This window comes from Pundamilia nyererei, unplaced genomic scaffold (genome assembly GCF_000239375.1).
Source record: "Pundamilia nyererei isolate P.nyererei 1_Seehausen unplaced genomic scaffold, PunNye1.0 scaffold00199, whole genome shotgun sequence".
Classification (NCBI taxonomy): domain Eukaryota; kingdom Metazoa; phylum Chordata; class Actinopteri; order Cichliformes; family Cichlidae; genus Pundamilia; species Pundamilia nyererei.
In genome coordinates, this window is record NW_005187600.1 from 1,084,738 (window position 1) to 1,108,119 (window position 23,382).

The 23,382-nt window shown below is 43.6% G+C and overlaps 2 protein-coding genes across 4 annotated transcripts in view; both read right to left on the bottom strand.

The window, feature by feature from the left end:
* Positions 1-8,814, bottom strand: part of matk (megakaryocyte-associated tyrosine kinase) — a 13,711-nt gene extending 4,897 nt beyond the window's left edge. The window contains exons 1-12 of one of the 2 annotated variants that reach the window (XM_005747554.1): positions 8,596-8,814; positions 8,358-8,455; positions 5,907-6,020; positions 5,689-5,801; positions 5,123-5,342; positions 3,705-3,798; positions 3,497-3,562; positions 3,294-3,393; positions 3,041-3,125; positions 2,199-2,272; positions 1,856-2,051; positions 1,586-1,672 (exon numbers count right to left, since the gene is read on the bottom strand). In XM_005747554.1, coding sequence (XP_005747611.1) covers positions 1,586-1,672; positions 1,856-2,051; positions 2,199-2,272; positions 3,041-3,125; positions 3,294-3,393; positions 3,497-3,562; positions 3,705-3,798; positions 5,123-5,342; positions 5,689-5,801; positions 5,907-6,020; positions 8,358-8,366 — 1,158 coding nt within the window. In that variant the 5' untranslated portion in view covers positions 8,367-8,455; positions 8,596-8,814. Of the gene's footprint in view, positions 1-1,585; positions 1,673-1,855; positions 2,052-2,198; positions 2,273-3,040; positions 3,126-3,293; positions 3,394-3,496; positions 3,563-3,704; positions 3,799-5,122; positions 5,343-5,688; positions 5,805-5,906; positions 6,021-8,357; positions 8,456-8,595 lie in introns of both variants that reach the window. The other variant, XM_005747553.1, reaches the window with a different exon arrangement.
* A 71-nt stretch (positions 8,815-8,885) lies between these two features.
* The window catches only part of zfr2 (zinc finger RNA binding protein 2), a 24,680-nt gene continuing 10,183 nt past the window's right edge, over positions 8,886-23,382 (bottom strand). For both annotated transcript variants that reach the window (XM_005747556.1, XM_013914459.1), the window contains exons 6-19: positions 22,877-23,065; positions 22,374-22,629; positions 21,020-21,213; positions 20,605-20,724; positions 19,921-20,066; positions 19,406-19,532; positions 19,098-19,300; positions 18,789-18,957; positions 16,415-16,589; positions 13,346-13,434; positions 11,852-11,947; positions 11,479-11,590; positions 11,256-11,353; positions 8,886-10,264 (exon numbers count right to left, since the gene is read on the bottom strand). In XM_005747556.1, coding sequence (XP_005747613.1) covers positions 10,091-10,264; positions 11,256-11,353; positions 11,479-11,590; positions 11,852-11,947; positions 13,346-13,434; positions 16,415-16,589; positions 18,789-18,957; positions 19,098-19,300; positions 19,406-19,532; positions 19,921-20,066; positions 20,605-20,724; positions 21,020-21,213; positions 22,374-22,629; positions 22,877-23,065 — 2,148 coding nt within the window. In that variant the 3' untranslated portion in view covers positions 8,886-10,090. The remainder of the gene's footprint in view (positions 10,265-11,255; positions 11,354-11,478; positions 11,591-11,851; positions 11,948-13,345; positions 13,435-16,414; positions 16,590-18,788; positions 18,958-19,097; positions 19,301-19,405; positions 19,533-19,920; positions 20,067-20,604; positions 20,725-21,019; positions 21,214-22,373; positions 22,630-22,876; positions 23,066-23,382) is intronic.

Consider the following 23,382-nt stretch of genomic DNA (forward strand, 5'->3'; position numbering starts at 1 on the left):
ATATATGGTTATATCGACCAGCCCTAAATATATGAACAATCTTCAGGCTTTCTTCTTTGCTTTTATCCTCGAATTCAACTGAAGGAGCTAGAAAAGAGCCGCTCAGATAACACAGCATAGCCAAAACACCAAACCTGTAACCTCAATAGTCATATTTAAGTCAAACACATGCTCCTCCCAGCAGTGCCAATGTGCTTCACATCAACTGTGAAGGAAGCTGCTCACCCTGCATGCTAAATGGTGTTTACTAATTTAGCAAAGACTGAAGTTTTCAACCATTTAATGCACGTAGGTAAACGTAGCCTTTGTGTCAGAGCTCATGTATTTCTACTCTATAAATACAGATACAGTTATCACAACAAACAAAGTTCTGGTTCCTTCAGTGTCAGACACATTATAGTGAGGTTCACCATGAACATGACCACTGCTGATATCAATCTGACCCTAACCCACCCGTGGGTAAACCAGCCTTAAATATAACAATTTACAACCTGCAATGAAGACTTGTCATTCTCTCAGTGGAGGCTGTCTTCAAGATAACGTGAGCAGAGTTTTGTCTGTACTGCATAGTGGAGTTCACACAGACACAATTACACTCTCGTTGTTAGTTTGTGCTCTTTGCCAAGTGTTAACTAATTAGATGTAGTGTTTAATTGAAGCTAAAACAAACTTACTTAAATAATCAACCCGTGTATTTGTTAAACAAGCTGTAATTGGTAGGTAATCATGTTCGTTTAAAAAGACACCACCTGAAGTACGATGGAAAAGAGATGGAGGACTCTGTGTTTAATTCTGCCTGATCCTACTGATCCCGTCTTCCTCACTAAACTGCTAAGATGCAAATCACCTTGGAGGTCGGGGATCAAATATTACCTGACGGGGATTAGAGTGATAAACAAGGCTGTGTTTAAGCAGCGTGGTTCCTCCCTTTCACAATCTGTCTGTTTGCTCTTTGCAGCTTCCTGTACTGCACAAGTTCAGAGAGCAGGTTTTTCTCTACATGCTGTAAAGTTAGAGCAATCAAATTCAATTTTTTTGTAACACAGTAACACAACAATCAGCTGATTTGAAATTGTGCGCTCAGAGGAGGAACTGGTGGACTGATCTACACAGCAACATAGACATTACACTTTTACTGCACAAAAAGACAAGAGCACGAAATACAAACTGTCCGTAACCAAACCAGTCCCATTATGCTGCTAACACAGCTTTGACTATTTGCTAGCATCTGCACAGACAGCATGCTAACGCTAAGGCAAGCTGTTTCTACATATTCACGTTTCTAAAGTAGAATCACCTTTAAAGTGTCTTTGTGGGCTGGATTTCATCTTTGCTTTGTGTTTACATGTAAAACTGGTGCATCCTGATTCTGACAGGGGTTTGTGTTGGTGTGTAAAACTGTAGTCTCAGGTTTATCGTGTTCATTGGTGAGTACGGTGAAAGTAAAGTAATGCTTTTAAGAAAATTAACAAGTAATGTGTAACACTTTTGTTTTTTGAGTAATGACCACAACTAACATGCGTGTAAAGCACCACTGTAAACACACACATATACACTGATAGCAGACTGCACTGGTGCTACTTACCATCTTGGGGTAAGGCTGACGACCGTATGAGAAGATCTCCCACAGAAGAATGCCGTAACTCCAAACATCTGACTTTGTGCTGAATTTCTGCCGGATGAGGACAAAAATGTGCAAAATGTAAAGCAGCTTTCTATTAGGACATACTTATTAAATCAGTTTAGTCCTTCCTGTCTTTAATTTGATTGATTCTTTAATTTGATAAGCAATATTTTAGAATTTATCCAAAAAACATGTAAAAGACGAGCATAGTGCATTCCTTCTTAAACTGACCTCTTTCTTTAGCGCTTCAGGTGCCGTCCATTTCACCGGCAGTTTGGCTTTATCTGACACCTTGGAATCCACTTTGGTTAGGCCGAAGTCGCTCACCTTGGCTACATTGTCATCAGAAATTAGGACATTACGAGCTGCCAGATCTCTGTGAACCAGCTTCTTTGACTCCAGGTAATCCATCCCCTCACACACATCACTAACAACAGACACACACATATAAAAAAATATTAAAAATACACTATTAAACACACACGCTGTACAGCAGACTGATTAACAATCTGTGCACTGATGCACACACTATAGATTTTGCTAATGAAAGGCCATTTTTGATGTTCACACTCACAGAGAAAAGCGAAGCAGCTGAACAGAGTTTACAACCGAACGCCCCCGTGTCCTGAGAAAGTTAACGAGGTTTCCCTGCAACAGACAAACACGCAGCGCTCAAAAAAGTCAAATCAAACAAAGTGTGTAATGTTCAAACATACATATTAAATATGGGAGAAAGGCTGAGGCTGTCAAAGTAGACCCAACGTTGCAAACGATGACGTTTTCATGTTTCCTCACCACCTGCTGCACAAAAGCTTTTTGCACCACATTTATCTTTAGTTGCTTAGCCCAGCTGTTTATTTACACCAGCACAGCCTGAAAATGAACTTTCAGCGTAACAATCAATGAAACGATCTGTGAGAAAACAACCTGAAGCTCCCCACCGGTGACTCACATACTAGTTTTACTTCCTCTATGTTTCACAGTTATGCTGACTTTAGCTTTATCGTTGCCTAATATTTATTTACACGTTATTCATGCCTTTGGCTCATCTACGCTTGACTTTTGTAATTCACTGTTTTTCACTCTAGTTCAAAATGCTGGAGCTAGACTTTTAACTGGTGCTAGAACCAAGATTGTATCACTGATACTGGTTTCCTGTTCATGTTAGAATTCAGTTTAAGATTTTCTATCATTGGTTTTGAAAGCTCTCAGTGGTCGGACCCCCCCAATACCATCTCTCTTATTCACTTTCTCAAACGCAGCTGCAAAACGGTGGAACCAGCTCTACGTGTCAAATATCGCTGTTTATAAATCTTGCTTGGTAATCTATTGACTAAAACTGCGACCGGTGGTTGTTGTCTTCCTTCATATATGGGGCCAATGATAAACTGCTAATTGTAAACATGTTGGATGTACCTTAGTCATGAGCTCTGTGACAATGTGAAGCCCTTTGTGAAGGATGACTCCCAACAGCCGCACCAGATTTTTATGCTGCAGCTTCCTGGAAGAAGTGAGTCCACGTTAAAAATAAGAATTTAGCAGCATAACGGGAAATGTAAGTGCAGGCTTACAGAGACATTACATTTAAAACAAGATCACAATGCATTCATTCTTTTTCACTCGTGTTGTTTTCAATATTGTCAGAATTTGCAGAAATCTTGGGACTCACGTCATAACTGTGGTCTCCTGCAGGAACGCCTGAGCTGTGACATCACATTTAATGGTCTTCACTGCCACCCTCTGGCCCATGTACACCCCTTCATAAACAGCTGGAGGTTGAATCACACACACGCCGTTTAACCAACCTATTGCATCTTTAACTATCTGCCGTTCCTGATGCTTTTTAAAGGGAAATTAAAACCGAAAACTCACCACCAAACTCCCCTTCGCCGATATTCTCTCCCAGAGTGAGCTTCTCAATGTCCAACAGCCATCCATCTAAAATGAGCACATACGTAAAGAAGATAACCTCTCACGCATGTTTCCATTATCATTGCTATAAATACTTCACATACATGACTCATCCCCACACAGCAGCTCACCTCTTTTCTTAGGAAGCACATACTGATGTTAAACTTACTTTTAGACAGCTCCAACTCAGCTGACTTGGTTCCCTGTTTCTGTTTGGGTTTCAGAAGAGTCGTAGCGATCGAGCCTTTGTTCTTTGAATAGAACTGCAAAGATGGAAGATTCAGTCAACACAATTTCAGCTTTTTATCTTATTTTCCACCCCATGTGATCATGCTTGGTTTACCTGTGAATTACTGACTCATTAAGATCAAGTACATTTTTGGGGGGGTTAAGATGGAAAAATCTCACTTAAACTTGAACAGAGAGCTGTGAAAAAATAACTCATCTTAGTAATTCAGGAAACCTAAATGTGGCCACAGCTGTAGGTTTAAGTGCAAACACATAAAGGGCAGTCCTATGAATAGACTGCACTCCACAAAGAGCAATACTGAATTAAATCCAGCACTGAACTCGATGTATTATACAAATATAATAGATTATGTGACATACTGCTCTATGAGCACCGGACAAACAATCCAGCTCAAATATTTGGCCGTTCTTCCTTTTCCTGCAGGAGTAAGTCAGCTGGTCTGACTCAGGCCTGGAGCCATCTGTAGCTCTCTGATAAGCTGCTGAACGAGCGCTGCCATCTCTGTGGAGTCTCCAAACTGACTGCACCCTCACACAAAGACCGGCTCAATGCTGATAAACCATAAAAGGGCTGAATTTGATTATCTCATCCTGATTTTGACACGAGAACTAAATATATTTTTCCTCTGCTGTCACTGATGATACACTGATGAGGCTTCAGGCTGACAAACAGCTTGAATACAGCAGGCCTGCAGTGTCTATTAAACGGAGACTGAGACAATAATACTGCAATGAATTTTGGTGCACACGTTCTTCTCATCTTAGGGGATTTTGATAGCACTCCTCTTTCTCTTCCTTTCTTGCCAGCATTCCCATCGCCCTTATTTTATGGTCAAAGCTAATTAGCTGGTGCTAACTAGGAACACTGGCAGTGCCACATTACTGTTTCCCTCAAGTGCAGGCTCTTTATTTTGGAAAGGCTGAAGTGAGGAAATCATCCAATTTTTTATTTAAAAAAAAAGCTGAACAGAACGCCAGTCAGGTGACTTTCCCCTGGGGAGAAGGAGGCATGAATTGAATTATGAGTGGACGGTTAAGCTTGTGTCCTCCTTCCAGATAATTTCATAAGCATTACTAGCTGAACCCCCAAGGCAATTTTAATTCTGCATGCACTTTAGGGCGGCTGGATCTGCACCTCCAGCTGTGCAACCTTGCATTGCATAATGATAATTAAATGATCTTGAATGTTGTAAATCGATAAACGGTGCAGAGAGTGCAGGCGGATCTGTCAGAAGGTGGACTTAATAAACTACATGCAGCTCTTTCACATATAGAGTCGTATCCACGTTAAACAGAATCTGTAACAGAAACGTGTCCAGTGAGCTCATTTCCTCCTACCTCTATCATATCGATGAGGTTGTAGAAATACTGGGTTTTATCGATGGTCAGCTTGTTGTCCTGATAAATGACCCTGTAGTGAATGACCTCTCCGGAGATGCTCACGCACAGGACGTAGTCGCCAGGATGACGGATGCTCTCTCGCACCAGGAACAGGCCATCCTCGGCTGGCTGTAGCTTAGACACAGCTTCTGGACCGGAGATCTTTCCGTGAAACCAGCTGAGGAAAGACAACGCACGCTGAGTCGCATAAACTAATCGTTCCTCGTGAACGTAATGCCAAATATGACATTTTTTAAATCACTCAACAGGCAGGAAGTGGTTACATACATTTATCAAGCATTCAGGTATTAACATCTCTGAAAAAGGAACTTGGGGTGAATACTCCAGAGACCATGTTTGTTTGCATGTCTAAGATGTGTGATCACGAGTTAAGGGCTGACCACAATGGAAACTAAATAAAGAGACGAGCATCACACTGCATGTGATCGCTGTGAAAACAAGAGGGAAACACACCCACGTGAGCCCTCAGTACCTTCGTGTGAGAGAAAAACAAGGTGACTTACGGCATGAGGCTGAGGCTGGGGTCGACTCGCAGAGCCTCTCTTTCACGCACATTGGTGGCGTTGAGGATTCCTTCTTCTCCTGTGGTGTTGTGTCTGGCTCTGTAGCATCCCTTCTTCTAGGAAAGAGCAAAGTTCGCTTTATCAGTTTCAGTTTCTTCCAAATAAAAATCCTCTAAAGCTCTGCAGCATCTGTAAAACATGACGGTGAGTGACGGTACCGTGGTTGTGTCAACAATAGTGAGGATGTCTCCTTTGCGGTACAGCAGTTCTCCAGGTTTGGGTTTTTTGTGATCCCCCTTGGCTACACACTGAGTACCGGCAGCCCAACTCATCTAAGGAGGCAAAGGAAAATTATGAGAAGGGCACTGACCCATGACTGTGAGTCACACTTTGAGTTTGCTTTGCTAAACTTGCTGTTTTAGGACTCACAAGTGTTATTGTACGTTTTTACTTGTCGTGTATCGTAGTGATGATTTGTGAGACCACTGAACAACCAGCATAAAACCAAAGCATTTGAACACATCTCTTTTGGACACCCACAGCCCGTCTTGGTTTGGTGGTTGGTTGTCGACTTTATTCTGGTCGGCGTAAAAAATACACCAACAAAATGAGAATTTCCTTTTTTTGGAGGTCGGATCTTTTGGCCAAGAATTTTAGTAAATATATCTACCGGCGACAAATATTGGACCTCCATGAAATGATCAACTGATTTCCTTTTATTGACCAATGACCTTTGCCTGATTTCCATCAGAATTAAATGTTATTATCTGCTACTGGTATCTGCAAAATCTGAGAACGATATCTTGAAAACTGTGGACAGACTGCGAACAAACAGACAGAGAAACAAATGGAAACGATGACAGACTCCCTCCGTTTGGGGGAGAATGATAGCCTACGCATCAAGTTCTCAAAGAGTTTGTGACATATGAGCATCATTTTTGAAACACTGCATGGTAAGGTAGAGAAAACATGAGTTAAGAAATTTAAGTTTTCTCGGTTGACGTCATCTCAGGATGAGATGAGAAGTCTTGTTCGTAGCATTCCCAGAATATTTAATTTTGTCTAATAAAATATTAACATTTAGTGTCCCTGTATTGATACAATATTGCCACATTATGATGTATCATTTCTGTCCCCACCCTGAATAAATATGAACTCTGACATTTTGCACTGCCAGTATTTCCATCTTGCCTTTGTTCATTTGTTCAAATAAGGTTAAAATCATGACTATTGAAGTGCTTAAATGGCAGTATTGTTAATGTAAAAGGACACATGTGATTCTCTGTTCCTTCATGCAAGTTCCTGATATTTCCAAAGGTTTTACATCGATTAATGCTGTTTAATACATTAAAGCCAAAAGATTCCTGGACACATTTGACAAAGCCAATGTCCTAATTCAAAGCAAACTAATGGCTCAGTCATACAAGCAAAAACAGGACAACACCTTGCATAAACAATTAGACAGATTAATTAATTTTAAAAAAATAGATATCTGTGGCTGTGTGCTGATTGTACTTAAATTTGTCACATTCATCCAGTTGATCGCAAGATAACTGCACAGGTCGCCTGACAGGAGGAAACCTTTCTGCAAACAGTCGCAGTCTGACTTGGACTCATTCTCTGGGAGACTGTTGAATAACTGCTGTTTAAATTATAAATGCAGACAGATTCTCAACATGTTGCGGTCAGTTTGAATGAGTCAGCGACTGAGTGCCAGCTGGTTGTATTCAGGTTGTATCCCTACAGAACAGGAAGGATGCTGAGAAACTTTTCTGTGTACGTAGACAGTAACAGATATGTGATTTCTGACAGTTTGTCACAGTTTACGGCTGTATTACCAGGAACGCATTGCGTGTGATTGCCAACTTGACCTCATTCAAACGGAGATTGATATCAGACTGACTCGATGTTATGGCAGATTTAGTGACAGAGTCGGCGGTGAGCTGGTGCCAGCTCTGATATTTATCATCTATTTCTGTGAAACACAATAAAGTCCATGACATTATTTGTAACGGAACTGCATGTTACATTTTTAAAAATATATATCAAAAATGAGAAAAATCTCATATGAAACTCACTGAGAAAATTGCCCGTGGAGCAATACCGCAGAACTCTATCTGCAGCAGTATCAGAATCACCAGGACTACTTCAGCTCGTCCTGAATCCTTACACGCACATATAGAATTCAAAATAGTGCTGAAGTCACTTTATTGGGGGAAAAAACCCTTTTATTAGTTCATAACGCACTCAAAGGGTTTGGCCACCAGTGCATCTCTGAGTTGCGCAGTCAGACCTGAGCAGGTTGAGATCTTTTAACTGTCCCGAGAATCAGATCTCAGCTGAGGGCGCTTTCGGTAATTTGGCGCAAGCTGCCTGCTGATCCGAGGTCAGTTACATCTGTGTTTACGGTTCAAAAGATTTAAATTCTGACAGGCTTACAGTTCATAACTGTGTGTTTGTGTTGACTTGTATCCTACTTGTTTGGTTTATTGCCTGACTACACGGTTTGTGGTTTTATGGTTTACGTGTAATTAAATGTGCCGTATAAATAAAGCCGACACTCGGGTGTAAATTTGGATTAAGACATGAGTACTTAGTACATACTTTATCAATCACATTAGCGTTAGCCTATAATCTGAAATACAGCTGCACACATCTGCAGTACGTACCTTTGCCATCAGCAGGGCTGGCTGGATAATTCTTTGAACACCTGGCCGAGCAAACAAGGTCTCCGAACAGCCAGGAAAGATAAAAAGCGCCGTCTGTCCTGTAATAAAACGCAAACAGATGCAGTACAATTCAAAGCTGCTGTTCGATAAATCCGCCTCTGTCGAAGTCAAAGCCAGAAGATGAACGCCCAGACAGCGCCGTCCGTCCGAGTCCTCGTCGGCATAAATGTTTCAGTACCTGCGGCTCTTTGGGGAGATGCGGAGAGCCTCTCAGCAGGAGAAACCACCAGACTCCAGGCCTCCTCAGCGGGCACTCTCCGTCAAACTTATTTTCGGCCGAATTTCTTCATCGTCTCCAGCCCGTCCGCAGCCGCTCCTCGTCTTTATTCACATCTCAGAGCCTTGTGAGCGCTCGCGGTGGCGCGCGCTCAATGTCCGCGTGAACCACTTCCTCAATATTTAGGAAAGCGCAGTTTGAGACACAGCGACGCTTTTTATTACATCACAAGACAGAAAAAGCCCGAAGAGTGTTTTTTCCTCTTTATTTTTAGTATCTCCCCTCAACTTTAGGCAACACTACAAAGACATTCAAATAATAGGACAGAGAGGTTCACGCTTCCCGTTTCAACGATACAAAAAACAGACCGCAGCATCCCTCGGAAATAAAATAAGCAAGTAGCATACTGTGATGCTGTTGGTAAATGAAGATAAAACTAAAAATGCGCATCAACTCTGAGCCAGAGGTGCGTAAAGCGTCGGCTCCTTTGTCTCTGTGACATACCGCTCATCAGGATTCAAACCAGACAAAACCCATAATTGTTCCTCTTAATCAGTAATACATAACATGAGGCAGGCACAAGGAAGAAAGTCAAAAGGACTATAACGATTTAGTCATTTCAGTAAGTATTCAGTCTCATTTTCTCTCTTCTTCTAACCATACTCTGGAAGAAAAAAGATTACTAGGTAATATTATTTAAATTATACAATTATGGCTGCATACAGTGCTTCAGTCCCTCAGCATGCTACTGAACTGCGCCAAGGAAGATTTCTCCCTTCAGAGGCAGATTAACTATCACCAGAGAAAGCCACCTTTGGTGGGCCGGTTATTTTAGACTTATTTGGAAACAGCGGGGATTTTTTGTGTGTGTTACCTTTAAGCAAAGTAAAGATCACTTCATGTACTGTGCTCGCTCACTCTTATCTGACCTCCCTCACAGTTTCAAAGCTTCCTGCCCACTTTTCACAATCTTAGAAACCAGTTTCAGCAGCAAATATTCTGCACCAGTGTTAATTCAAGAGTCGGGGTGATAAAACTGAACTCGCCCGAAGAGCAGCAGCGTCCAGCTTTTTCTTCACGGAGAAAAGCTGCAAATAAAGTTTAAGGTGCTGATGTTTAAACTGCACTGGAGGCTTTAACATCATAGCAAACAACACAACGGCACACAAATTAGTGGTGGTTCGTATACTGCGGGTAAAAAAAGGAGTTTACTCCCTTTATTCACTCCGCACACTGAAATCAGAAGGAATTGCAACCAATCGTCAGTCCCTTCCCTCCTTCCGAAGCTTCATCCCCCACAGTTTAAGGGTAGATGTGTAACATGTAGAGTCAAAGTTATATTTGTACGTGTATAGCTGCGTGTTAAGATTGTTTTTCGAGAAAAGAAAGAACGTTTAATGTTGTGACATTCTACCAGTCTCTAAACTAGTAAATGCCTCTGCTCCGGAGGCAGAGGTCAAGCACTCGCCGCCTCTTCCTTCTTGTCTTTTTTGCCTTCCCCCTCGCCTTCACCCGTCTCGCTGACATCCCGTCGACGCTTGCGGTTACGTGCGCTGGCCTTGGATGCTGGCAGGGACTCCATGCCCAGGACCTTGTGGATCTGACGGAAAGCAAGCAGCCGCAGAGCATGCTGGGAACAGAGAGGATACAATCGATAGATAGACAAAGTTAAAGTGCTTACTAAGAGCCTCATACTATGAGAGATGCTTATACATAATTAACAGTGATAAAACAAAAAATAGAGTAAAAATTACGTTTAAAAAGTGAGACTGATACTGTGTGAGAGTCGTGCAAATTGCATTAATATATAATATGCACAATAAGAAAGCATGAAGGTATAATAGAGAAACACAGGTGTGTTCACCTGTCACAGAACGAGAAGTTATTAGTTTTACAGAGGATGTTATGAACAACTTCCTGAATGTTCTTTATGGCAGTGGGGTTGAACATGAGAAGTCTGAGCAGGAATGGGAATCCAGTACTCTACTTCCTTGGACTTATTAGCCTGCCTGCCTGTGAATCCTGCTCACTGGTTCCAGTTGTGCTACAATCAGTCGATTTCAGACGCATCAGAGGAGAAAAATATGGACATTACTTTTATTTTTACTGCACAAAGGGACGACAGCACGATGGCAAACTGAACCCAGGACAGAAACAACTGCATCGTACTGCTAACACACACAACGTTGGCTCTTTGCAAGCATCTGCACAGACGGCATGCTAACGCTAAGCTAGCCAAGAACCCAGAGTAAAAGCTGAGCGAACGCCGACCCCGGGCTGCAGCTCAGCTTCTACCTGTTGGTGTTGCTAAAGTAGAATCGCCATGGCGATCGCATTAAAGCATCTTTGTGCTGGTTCTTATTTTTGCTTTGCGTTTTCCCACCTAAATGCTAAGACAGAGGTCACACATGTGTCCTCATTAGGACAGGGATTTGTGTTAATCTGCATGAATGATGAACGCAACGTCTTTTTGATATGTTGCTTAGCAACGGTGACTCTCAAAGCGGAGCGATAAGACAACGAGAAGGGACTGAATCAATATTGGAATCGGGTTCGCTAAATTCCCATCCCTACTTGTTAGTGCCTATGATGGTCTCAGGTGTACAGCTGTGTGTGGGTACCTGTGCACTGGCAGTGACGTCCTCTCTCGCTTGAAGTTCCATGCTTTCCAAAGCATCTGTTGGCTCCTTCTCACAGGGGTCCATCAGACCTGGTCCGTCTGAGTGAAGGGAGGAGAAAGAGAGTTAATCGCTATTTTGTAGCAGCTCAAAGGGAAGCAAATGCGACTAAGTTCTGCACGTGGCATTCATCGACTGCTTTCCTTAGCGCGTGTGTGTGTGTGACCTGGCAGCAGGATGCCGGTGGAGATGCACTCCAGGACTCTGCGCATTGCCTCCCCTGGACTAAGTGGGCCTGTGGCACTGCTGATAACCTTCTCCACCAGCAGCTCCATCGCCTGGAAGAAGAAACAGTCAAATGGAAGAAGACATCACATGTCACGTGTATACTGTCGTACTACCTGTCCATTAAACACCAGCTTAGGACATTTGAAACTATCGCCTCCCACACAGTCCAATCGAGTCTGACCGAGTTATGAATGCTCAGCATGCTTTGCATAATGTTCCTTCGTAGATCGACCAAGCAGACAAACAACAAGACAAATGAAAGAGAGAAAACCTCATCAATAAGCAAAAACAGGATAAATGAAGCCACTTACCCAGCAGGGGATCTTCCCCCAGGTGGGAACCCGCTGACATAAATCTCTCAACACCCGAATGATGATCACACAGGACTGCAGACCGTTGGCACGAGCCTCCAGAAACAAAGCAGACAAAAAAGCCTATGCAGTCATGTTCAAAAGGATGTCTGAGGATATAATAAAAATATCAGCTTCTAAATTATTTACATGCAACCTGAGATGGACAACAACGCGACATATTGCACAGTCATCACTTATTTAACAAAAAAAACTAAAAGCAATGACTCAGTAGATTGTAGAAACATATTTAGCTTCAATAAATAGAAGTGGTGGCTTTCTGTATGACTTTGTAAGTCTGCTGCGTGGGAATTTTTGGTGCAACGTATCTCGATGTTCGCTGGTCTGCAACGCTGCAAAGCTAAGCTCGTGTTCTCTCTGCAGAGAAGAAATGTTCTCGAAACAAGCCGTACCACACTTTTTCTAACTGTACGGTCATGAACGTTAACATCTCACATGCTGAGTGAGGCCTGCAGAGTCTGAGGTGTGGCTTATGGGTTTTCTGCAATTTCTGAGCATTGTACGTCTGAATGCTTCCATTACAGTTCAGTTATATCGGTAAAGCTCTGAATCGCAACAACAGCCTCTTGCAGCCGTTTGTAGAGAATCACCTTCCCTTCTTATACTGGACCAAGTGTACCTGTTCATCTGTCGCAGACACCGAGCGTGCTCAGACGCTGCACCCTGCATTTGGTTTTCTTTTCTTTCTTCAACTACAGCTGCTGTGATAAAGGAAGGATGGGACTTTTGCCCAAAGATACAGTCTGTCAAACCAAGAAAATGTCTCATCATGGTAAAGTTATCTGGTTAAACAGAATTACTCCTGTGATGAAACAGAAACTAGAACACTTATCACTGCAGAGGAACAACACAGAGCGATGTGAAGCACCTGAGAAGTAACGAAACAGCAGCACAAACCACAGAGAGAGCAGCCAGTGGGCTGGCAGCATCTTCCTCTTACCAGAAACCACTGGTGAAACAAAATCTCACGATCTGTTTCACCAGCACCTTTATGAACATAGCTCAGAGATAACGGCATGTCATGGGAAAAGCCTGGGTGGCAGCCTCGCGTGCTTGAAAACAAAAACAGGCGATTCAATCCCGGCTCGCAGCTCCGCTCATGTGACCTCAGCAGCTTACAAACAGCGTGGGGCAACGTCTCACACACCTTGACCGCCGCAACCGGAAATGACCCAGATTTTGTTTCATGCACCGGCTCATCATGTGACGACTCGCATGATTAACTGTGGATCAACGACTCTCAGAGGGGACCGCTCGGGAGCCGCTCGGATGACACGTGAAAATCTCTTCGCGAATCAAAAAATAAGTCCAACTGCCTTAATTTCAAACACTCGCCACGGCCATAATCACTAAAAGCTGCTTTAAGTGTCTTTCATTTAACTGCACAGCTTATCAGAACAGTTAAAGGGAAACTGAACGTACACACACACATACCTGAAACCATTTGGCATGGCGCAGAGCAGCTAGATATTCCAGGCATTTCTTCTTATTCAGGAGATCAGGAGGATCCTTCTCAGCCACATCTGTAGGAGATAACGTACTGACTTCATGACTTACAGCCAAACCAGCACAAAGCCCACATACTGACTGCACTACCTAAGTGTAGGTGTTGTATCTCTTGACGTACAGTCACTGATCAGAGATGTAAGAGTGAGAGTACCTCACAAGGAGAAACATTTCCATCAGTCCTTAAATTCTCTGGTTTGAAGTTGATGAATGAGAAAATGAATGAGGGGGAAAGATGAATGAGAAGGGAGGCATCGAATAAGAATACAGGCACGTGTAAACCAGGAGGAAATCCAAAGGATGCTTTTTACATGACGACTAATTCCCGCTCAGTTTAATGCAGACTTGTGTACGCTCACAGTCCGAGTGCTGCTGTCTTTGGTGAAACTCTGGTGGACTTTGAGGCATGGAGAATTAAAAAAACCTGTATGCTACAAAGCCCACCGAAGCTGGTTTTCCTCCCCCTGCACATACTCATGCCACTTTATTAGGTATACCTCAGCAGTACTGCGCTGGACCCCTTTTGCTCAGCCGCGACTCTTCATAGCATAGATTGACTAATGTGCTGGAAACATTGCTACAGTTGCTGCAGATTATCAGGTGCACATTTACGAGGTGACTCCCTTTGCACCACATCCTCAAGGTGCCCTACTTCTACTGCAATCTGATGGTTATGGAGGTTATTTGAGTACCATGCACTCGCTGTCATGTTCTGCTGAAAGCAGCAATCAAAGCGCGCCCACAAAATATCCCCTACCCCATTACACCACCAGCCTAATGGGGTGGGGGCATAATGTGCACTGAGAGGTGCTCTTCTGCACACCGTGTTTTGGTTTTCGTTTGTTTTTTTAAATTTAGCGTTGGCTTCCTGTTAGCTCGAGGCAGTCTGGCCATTTCTCTGAGAACCCAGAGAACTGCTGAATCCCAGCAGATCAACACTTTGTGAAATGCCCAAACCAGTAAAACCATTCCCTGTTCAAAAGTCACTTAAGTCACCTGTCTTCCCCGTTCTTGAGTTTCTAAATATGATTGGCTAATTAGATATTTGTATCGTTGAGCAGCAGAAAAGGTGTACCTAATGAAGTGGCCAGTGAGTGTAATTCTGTCTCGCTACAATTACAAGAAAAAGAAAATATTTAAACACAAATCTGTGTCTTTCTTCGAGTCCTGATCAGACAGCGGTCTTATTATTCAGTAATATTAATAAGTATTAACAATCTTCCAAACTGAGGAAGTGAGAGAAACTGGCACAAAGTGAAAAACAGCAAAATCCAGTCAAAGTGCAGCACACTCCCACCAGTGATCACCAGACTTTTAGAAGTTTTCCATCATGGACTCGGAGCTGTGACTGCTGGATTTCCCCTGTTTGCCTTTGACGTTGGATGACTAACAAAAAGTTACTAAAAAAAGTGTCTGATTATATCTTTTTGAACTTTTTAACTCAAACTTTAGTTTGGAAAGTTTATCATTCTGTAACAAATGTCTCAACTTTGGTTCCGCACTGCTTGGTTTCCTTTAATCTGTCCTAATTGTCTTTATAGCTAAGTAATCAAGCAGCCATAGGGACAAAAGTAAGGACTGTCACTATTTTAGGACAACATCAACGTCAATAAGCAAACAACAACAACAAAAACAAGAAGATGAACGCAATTAGTCGTGGAGTGACGGAGCCTGTGTCTGTGGTGGATTTAGATCGTGAAGAAAGAAAAAGGACAAAAAAGGTGGAGAAATTTTGAGGACATTTTTAAGACTAGCCATCTAAAAATGACACATGGTGGTCTTCTCCAGAGCACTCCAGATGAGGTTACTGATGGCTGTAATGAAGTAATACTGGGGCTTTCCACACTTCCATGTTCACTAGAACTGTAGCAACAACAAAGGAGATTAGCTTTCTCACAGGGCAAATGCAGAACATAAAGCAAGCAACTTTTATTTTGAAGTCTACACTCGCATACCACCTCGAAAGACAGACCCACATTTATCACAGCTCTCAGAGTGGGAGCTCAGTGTCAGTGAACAGGAGGGCGATCCTCCTCTGAGAAGCTTCATAAAAGTGGGTGAACTTCTCAGTGGTATGTGTACTCCAGTGTGGCTTCAGACGAGCCTTCGGCTTGTCCAGGTCTGCTGATACAGAATCGGATGCACTGATCAACAAACCCAAACAAAAAAACAAAAGACAGCGGCCACAGAAAACATCTCTAACATGTTTTCCAAATGTGAAAAAACACATTGCAATGCTGACATTTACTGGAGCGGGTGGAGGAGTGTTTGCAACACAATGATCTTAGACAACTTTGTTGTTTTGTGGGGGGAAATAAATGCAACGCTTCGCTAATGTCAGCTTAAAATTCCTCGATCATTGTGAGGCGGCGAAAGGACACTCCAGCACCGTATCATCGATAATGCCACACGATGATGCAAGGATGAGACGCGAGGGAACGGGAAGTCGCTGGACCTCAAAATCCCCTCAGTGGTATCGTCGCAAAGACGGCGAGAGAAGCAGAACTGCACCGGTGTGTATACGTGAGGCTTTTTGTAAACGCTTATTTGAACCGTTTCCATCCTTGGGCATTATCTGGACAGCTCCCTGAAGGTTTTATCTGAGCATGTGTTCACAGGATAAACACACAGCTCAGTGGCACAGAAAGGTCGGAGAGCCCGGCTTTTGGTTCCCATGTTGTGGAAAAGAAATAAAGAAGTTGGGGACTATTGCAGCTGCAAAAATAAAAAATAAAAAAATGGGGAAATGAAAGGCGTGGGACAAATGAATGCGTGATTTAATTCTTATTTCAGGGGCTGAGAAAAGACAGAAAAAAGGAGAAATCTCGACTGTGGGCTTAGTTAAAAGTCCCACATGAATTCTTGTGTAATTTTTAAGCCTAAAAATTCAGGCTGCTATTGGGTGGAAAGGGAGGGGGCGGGGTCTCTATATATAAGTGTATTACACACATAGCCAACATTTGGTCGTCTGGTACTGAAAGCTTTGGCTTCTCTAACCTTTCTCAGCCGCTTTTCCTCCTGCCTGCTTGTCCTTCTCAGCAGCAGGGTCCTCCCTCATCAGCGGCGAGGTGAGAGATATGGTCACCTGCATTTTGGGCTCCTTGCTTGAAAATATCACGATGTTCGCCTCCTCGGGGTGAGCCTGCACCTCATACTGATCTTCAGAAAAAGTCTGCCGGTTAAAAGGACACTTGGGATTACTCACTACAGAGGAGAAGTGGCGTAGGGACAATGAATAGCCTTGTTTGGCAGTAATACAGGGACGGACTGAAATATTTTAACTCGACTTCTTTCTTTCTTTTTTGTCCCCTTCAAGACAATTTAGTTCCCTTATTTAGCTCAAAAGCTGTTCATCGACAGTAACTTTGTAGCCATAATGCTTATTAAAAGAAAGGGGCTGCTAAGGAAGAAAAGTCCCATCTCACTCTGTAGGGTTCAGGTGTCATAACCAGGCAGTAAGTCTAAAGATCAGTGAAAAGCACCTGCAGTCAAACACTCGTGGCAGCTACAGCAGGAGGAAGAAATGGTGAATAATTACAACACATCGCAACCTCGTTTCCTCTGTCTTGCGAACGTTACTCTGAAAGCAGCAACAATTTAAAAATGCACACTGGTCTTCCCGCTCGGCCTCTGGCAGCTCGGCCGTGAACATGAAAGGACCTCCCCCAAAGCCACAAATCACACAGTATCCCCACAAAGTTGTGTCTCTGAAATTGAACGAATTGAATTCGTTCATAGCTTTACTCTTTAACGCGACATTCAGCTTTTAAATTCTCGCTGCAAAGACGTTTTTAATTTCGTGCAGTCACGTTAAAAATAAAAGCACACTTTCTTTAGCTTATACAGCTTCACTTATCAGGACTTAATCTGGTCATTAGGTCTTAATTTAAACACAATCTCAGAATGACATCACATATTACTCAGTGTCAGTATTTATTTAACAAAACATTTATCCAAATGCAGAAGCTGTGCGTGGAAATCTTACTCCACCCTCGCTGCTTTCACAATAATTAGCCAAGTATGAAGCATTCATACGCGTCATCACAGTCCTCCCAGGAGCTCGGATACATTCATACGTCAAGACTCTACGGGCTTGAGTCAGCTTGTGAAATGTTAAAGTCTGTGTCAGTATAATTATAAGAAGCCTGAGTGCAGGTTGCCAGGAGACTCTTATCTCTAAAATCTTTTTGCAACGCTGCGTCTGAGGAAACCACATGACTTGGAACGAATTATCTCAGAGGCGTTTGACCACAATGCACAGCACCGTGTTTGATGAAAACCAAACGTATCAGCGAAAGCCCCTCAAACCAGCTGTTAAACGCAGCTGATGATTTGGGCTTGTTTCGCAGCCACAGCACTCAGGAAACCATGAGGGCAGATATACGTCCCCACAAAGGTTTCTCAGCTGTCCTGTCCCTCCTTGCTGTCCCCAAACTGAGAGCGTGGGTGTTAATATTGTTTACGGTACTGTTACTTTCCTTCTTGGTTAAGATGTCTTTTTGTATTTTATTACAGTCTTTTAACTGGACCGCACCTCGGTCGGCTGTGTTGGATTGGCGCCATCTGCCTGACCGCCAAAGCTTGCCCAAATATTGGAGTCGTGCAACAGGACAGTGACCCAAAGAGCAGAATGACTGACAAGAGAAGGTGCACAGACGTTAGCCTTAAGAGAGCTGTGCACAAACCTCAATGAGGTGAAGCGATGCTGGAAAGACGAGTGAACCAAAATGCCTCTACAATGACGTAAAGGACTGACAGTCGTACAGAAATGATTGAATCATAGGGTGTCCTACATGTTTCCACACTCTGCTTCTGCATTTTAATTTCATTTTTGTTAAACAGACGAACACGCGATGCACTACGACACGCTTTGTTGCTCATCCCTCTAAGGACACGAGTATTTTTATTACGTCCTGACAAGTATAACCGCGGCCCGGGTGTACTTTCCTCTTATCACGACTGTACGTGTGGATGACAAACTGCTCTTTTTTCTGGCTCTGGGGGACACGTGCATACAGTCACCTGCTCTGTACCTGATGAGCTGCAGTGGGATTGGTATTCGAGTTGCTAAAACCTCGTTTCCTCTTGTATAACAAAAAGTATTACAAGTGAAAACTTCCGGTTTTCTGTCTTTTTCTTGCACAACCGTGAAACCTCAGGGTCCAGGCCTTATGACTAAAGTCATAAGTCAGTGATGACAAACAATAAAATATCCACAGTGCCTGATAACTCGACTGCATATCGAAATATTTCTGTTCTGCTTTTTAATCCCACATACAGTAACTGTCAAAATAACTCAGGATCAAAGTCCCACGCATCACAGAAAGATGAAACCGTTGCCTAAAGCGTGTCTTTTGTGAGATTTGCTTACCGCCAGCTCCTTTGGCAGCTGCTTGGCGATGCTCTCCAGTAACGAGATGGTGGGTTTCTTTGCAGTCAGCAGGATGAGCTCCACATTTCTGTCTCCGCGAAGCAGCAAGCCTTTGGCCAGGATTCCCACCCTCATCACGCCTTTCAGCAGCCGGGCCGGGCTCTCGGTCCTGCCAGGCAGACACACAGACACAGGCTTTGATTTGTTTCTGTTCTTCTGCTTTGGGAACTATTAGAAACGCGCAGCACGTAAAATAAAAAAAAAAAAATCACATGCTGGATAAATGGGAATTATCTGCCAGGTTTTTACCCTTTTTCATCTCCTCCTTCAGCAGCACCATCATCAGTCAGTGCTTCCTTCTCCAGCAGAGAGTCTGACACCAGTTTCAGGGCTCTCTCCGAGTGGGAGACGATCCTCTGAACAGCCTGCAGCTCCTCTTCCACTGGGTAAATAGTGGAGTGCTTGGCCATGATGTGGCGGTCGTCGAGCGAGTCAGGACGCCGCACACAAGACTGAAGCGAGACGGGAGGAGGAAGTGGAATCAGATCTTGTTTTTCTTGTTGTTGTTGTTTTTCCAGGTAACAGATGAACAACAAAGATGCTGTTTCAATGCTCACCAGTAGAGGGGGCACTGGCATCCCGGGGCGGCTCATCAGAGGTGGAGGTGCCATCCTGCGTCTCTGCTCCCCCCAGTACATCTGCTCCTCCTCCACTCTCCTCCAGTACAAGTCCTCCTCATATCGCCTGCAGGAGGAGGAAAGGATTCGAATGCCATTCGTCAAGAATAATTTTTTCCAGCAGAGAGAGGCGCACGCTCTGTCTGCCATTAATAATACATCAGACTTATAAAAAGTCCTGCACCAAAATCTAGAGCATCGCCTAAGATTCAGCTGAAGTGAACCTGAGAATGTGAACAGGGAACTTTTTAATCGGGTGAAACGATGAAATCTGAAAAAGTCTGATTTCACTGTAACGTTTCTCTGGGGGTCAGTGATATCAGAAACATAACACGAGTGTAAAAATAAGATGAAAAAATTACATTTTTCCACGCATTCATGCAAATCTGCCAGTCAGCTACCTCTTTGGTTTTACCTGTACGCGTGCCCCCCCCAGGCTAACGTCTGACTCTGACCTCATCTCCATGTGCCAGCGCTGCTCGTCATCTCTCTGCCGCTTCAGCACCGCCTTCTGCTTCTGCTTCTTCAGCTTGCTCTCCTGCAGCTTCCTGGCCCGGTTACTGGGTTTGATCTCCACGGGAAGCTCCGGGTTCACTTTCTTCTACAGAGGGACAGAAAACATGTGATGAACATGTTCTCGTCTACTCTGTCTCTTCGCAGATTACCCGACAGCGTTTTTCTTTCCATTTCAAGTTTCCATAACGGACTTAAACCTCCGTTTGGTTCTGGACAGCTGAGATGGAACGACTCCGCTTAGAACCAGATTTTATACAAATCCATTTGAAAATGATTCTCATTTGATTTCATACCTCAGCGCTCTCTCTTTAGCACCACCCCATGTCCACTTTGTAAACGACGGTCCGTTATAATAGCAGAGACAGCAGGGTATGCTACTTTGTGGCTGACAAGATTAGATTAAGGTCTCGCTCAGTCGGAATCCATCACATCATATTTGGTGCTCAAAAACATCCATAAAGAAAATTCCCTGGCATATCTCAGCGGAGCTGTTTGGGAATCACAGCTAAACTGTCATTTACGCGCGTGCTATTACTTCACAACAGACACATGGTTTCAGTGAGGATTGTCAAACTCTGTTCCAGAATACGCAGCTTTGGCTCAGCAATGCTCTTCATTTCTACCTTGTATTGCAGCCTGTGCCTTCTTCCCTTCAGGTGCATGTCTTTCGCGTTGGGGTCATTGAAGCTGCACTCGCACAGTTTACAGTGGAATCGAATCACTTTTCCATCATCATTACGAACCTGAAAACGAAGAGAACTGGCATGAGTTTGAAACAGTAATGAAACCTTTATTAATGCAGCTCATAACGACGGGAAATGACGTGTAATGTTGTCACAATTAGGCTCCATGTCAGTCCTGATAACTGCTACAACAATCACCTTCACTAATATTAGAGATCTCTTGGTTAACCCGAATGCTGCTGTGTCCCATGATGACTGGAAACTTCCGGCAGGATCAAGCTTGTAAATATAACCTCACAGCATTTCACAGCTGCCGTCCGTCACTGGACTGCCATCAAACCCTTTTCCCGCCTACCTCTTCTACATAGTCATGTCCCACTGGCTGGATGTCTCCCTGGCCTCCAGCTCTGTCTCCATCCTCATCCTCGCTCTGCGGTTCCATCTTCTGGACTGACGGCTGCGCAGGCTCCTCGACCTTGGCTGCAGCCACCACCACCGGCGCCGCTGCTGTTGCTGCAGCTGCAGCGACAGTGCTGGCTGGCTTATTGGCTGTGAAGCAGGGCAAATGTTAACACTTTCAGGAGGTCGCTGAAGGCATACTCGAGGCTCGTTTAATGGAAGACGCAGCTCTTCTACTTCAAGTTTTAGAATATGCAGTAAGCGTTAAATGAAACGGCTATGGAGAGATACACGACTGACTAATAAACACTAAACATCGTTCAATGTGAACTCATTTAACGCAACCACAAAGAGAACACAGAATATTCCTTTTCTGTCCTTGCAGGTGACATTTCTCTGCAAACCGTTAAAGAGCTGTTAAATCTTCCTCATCTTATCGTTTTTATTCTCATCGTTTATTTTTACAGGTTCTAGTCATCGTATTGTTTGCATAGCGTGCCTTTGTCTTGTGCTCAGCGCTGTGCGCCGTCTAAGTCAAGTTGCTTAAAACAAATAGTCCCCACAGCTGCATGAATAGACTGCGCTTCATTTTACTGATTTATAGAAACTAAACACTACAGTTGCAGCTGCACTGCAAACGTGTTCAGTGTGAAATTGCATTTCAGTTTATTTTGTTTACGCTGGTACGATCTGCCTGCAGAGAGAAGACCACCCTGACCTCTGGCTCCTGGTGCGATGTTGGTTTTTAGTTCTAGTTTTATTTTAGTTGATTTTATCTTATTTGTAAATAAAGCGCTGTTTTAATTTTCATGTATTATGTGTTTTATTTAATGCCGTCAGCGTTAATCTCGGTAAAATGACGTTAACACCATAACTGCATTAAAGCGGCAAATCTCCGTTAGCGAGTTAGCGCGGATCGCCCCATGCGCGGGGCTGCACGGCGTCAACGCGTTAGCGCGGTTAGCTCGTTGACGGCGTGCAGCACTAGTTTTATTTTTTACTGTTTTGTTTTATTCTGTCGGTCTTAACGTATTTCCTGTAGAGCTCGTTGGTCCTGTGCTGGGGTGTTAAAGTAATAAAGGATCAGATATGCTGTCGATGAAGAGGCGCTACTTAGATCATCTGTGAAATCACCCAAAACATAAATATAGATTTAAACCAGACAAACCTGCTAAAGCAAATGTTTTTCCTTTGAATTATTTTTATTATGGTTGTTATTATTATCATTCTTAAGGTAAGTGTGCACTGTTCATCTGAATTAGTGAACACTGAATATTAACCAACATTTTATAACAGCTGAACAAACTTACAAATGACAGTTATTCTGGAAGGCGGGGGCTTCTTGACTGGTGTTGCTGTTTTAGCCGTGCTGTTTGCAGCCACCGGTTTGGGAGCTGCAGCAGGAGTTGCAGTGGTCGATGCAGAAGTGGAGGAGGACGAGGAGGAGGAGGAGGAGGGGACTGAAGGCTTCCCGGCTGTCGTGGTTGTGACAACTGGAGTAGAATTCACTAACACCGGCTCAGTGGAAGGTATAGGTTTCCCCAGCTTGGTGTGAAGTTTCACCACCTTTCCGAGGTCGACAAAGACAGACACAAGGAGACAGACCCATTTAAGGCTGCTGATACTTAATCCCACCCCAAATCCCTCTGGGAGGTTTTGTTCCAGGACTTGGCAGGTCAAGTGGAACATCACATGTGTACGCCACAGTCACGATCACTACTGAAAGCATGTCAGCTGCTTATTTTATTCCTTTAATAACAGCAAATATGGACAGACAGAAAGATGGGGAGAAAAGCCCCACAGGGATGCGTACCTTCTGATGTTTGGACCCACGGATATGAGCAGCATAAGCATCCACTCCTGTGCAGGAGACGTCACATAACTCACAGCGTAACTGCGTCTGGACCCCTCTGGGGCCGTTGCTGGGCCCCGTCTGCCCTCCAGACTTTAGGGCTGCTTCCTTTTTCTTGTGCTTCTGGCCCTCCAGATGCTCCCGGTACGTCTAATGCAGTAAATAAAGATGAAGCCAGTCAACAACACGAAGCATCTAAAACAGTCGTGGACGCTTTCATTGATATACACCTTTGAAACAAACGCTAATATTCTAACGTCTTTTTTTGCTTGTATTTTAGTGATTTAATACAAGGCATTATATAATTTAGAATTACCGTAATTGTCGGGCTATAAGCCGCTACTTTTTGCACAAGCCTTGAAGCTTTTAGTCAGGTGCGGCTTTTCTATGGATTGTCCGTGATTTTTGTCATATCGTAAGACGATTTGTTTTGTTTGTTCCGCTGTTGTACGGCACTACGTTGCCTG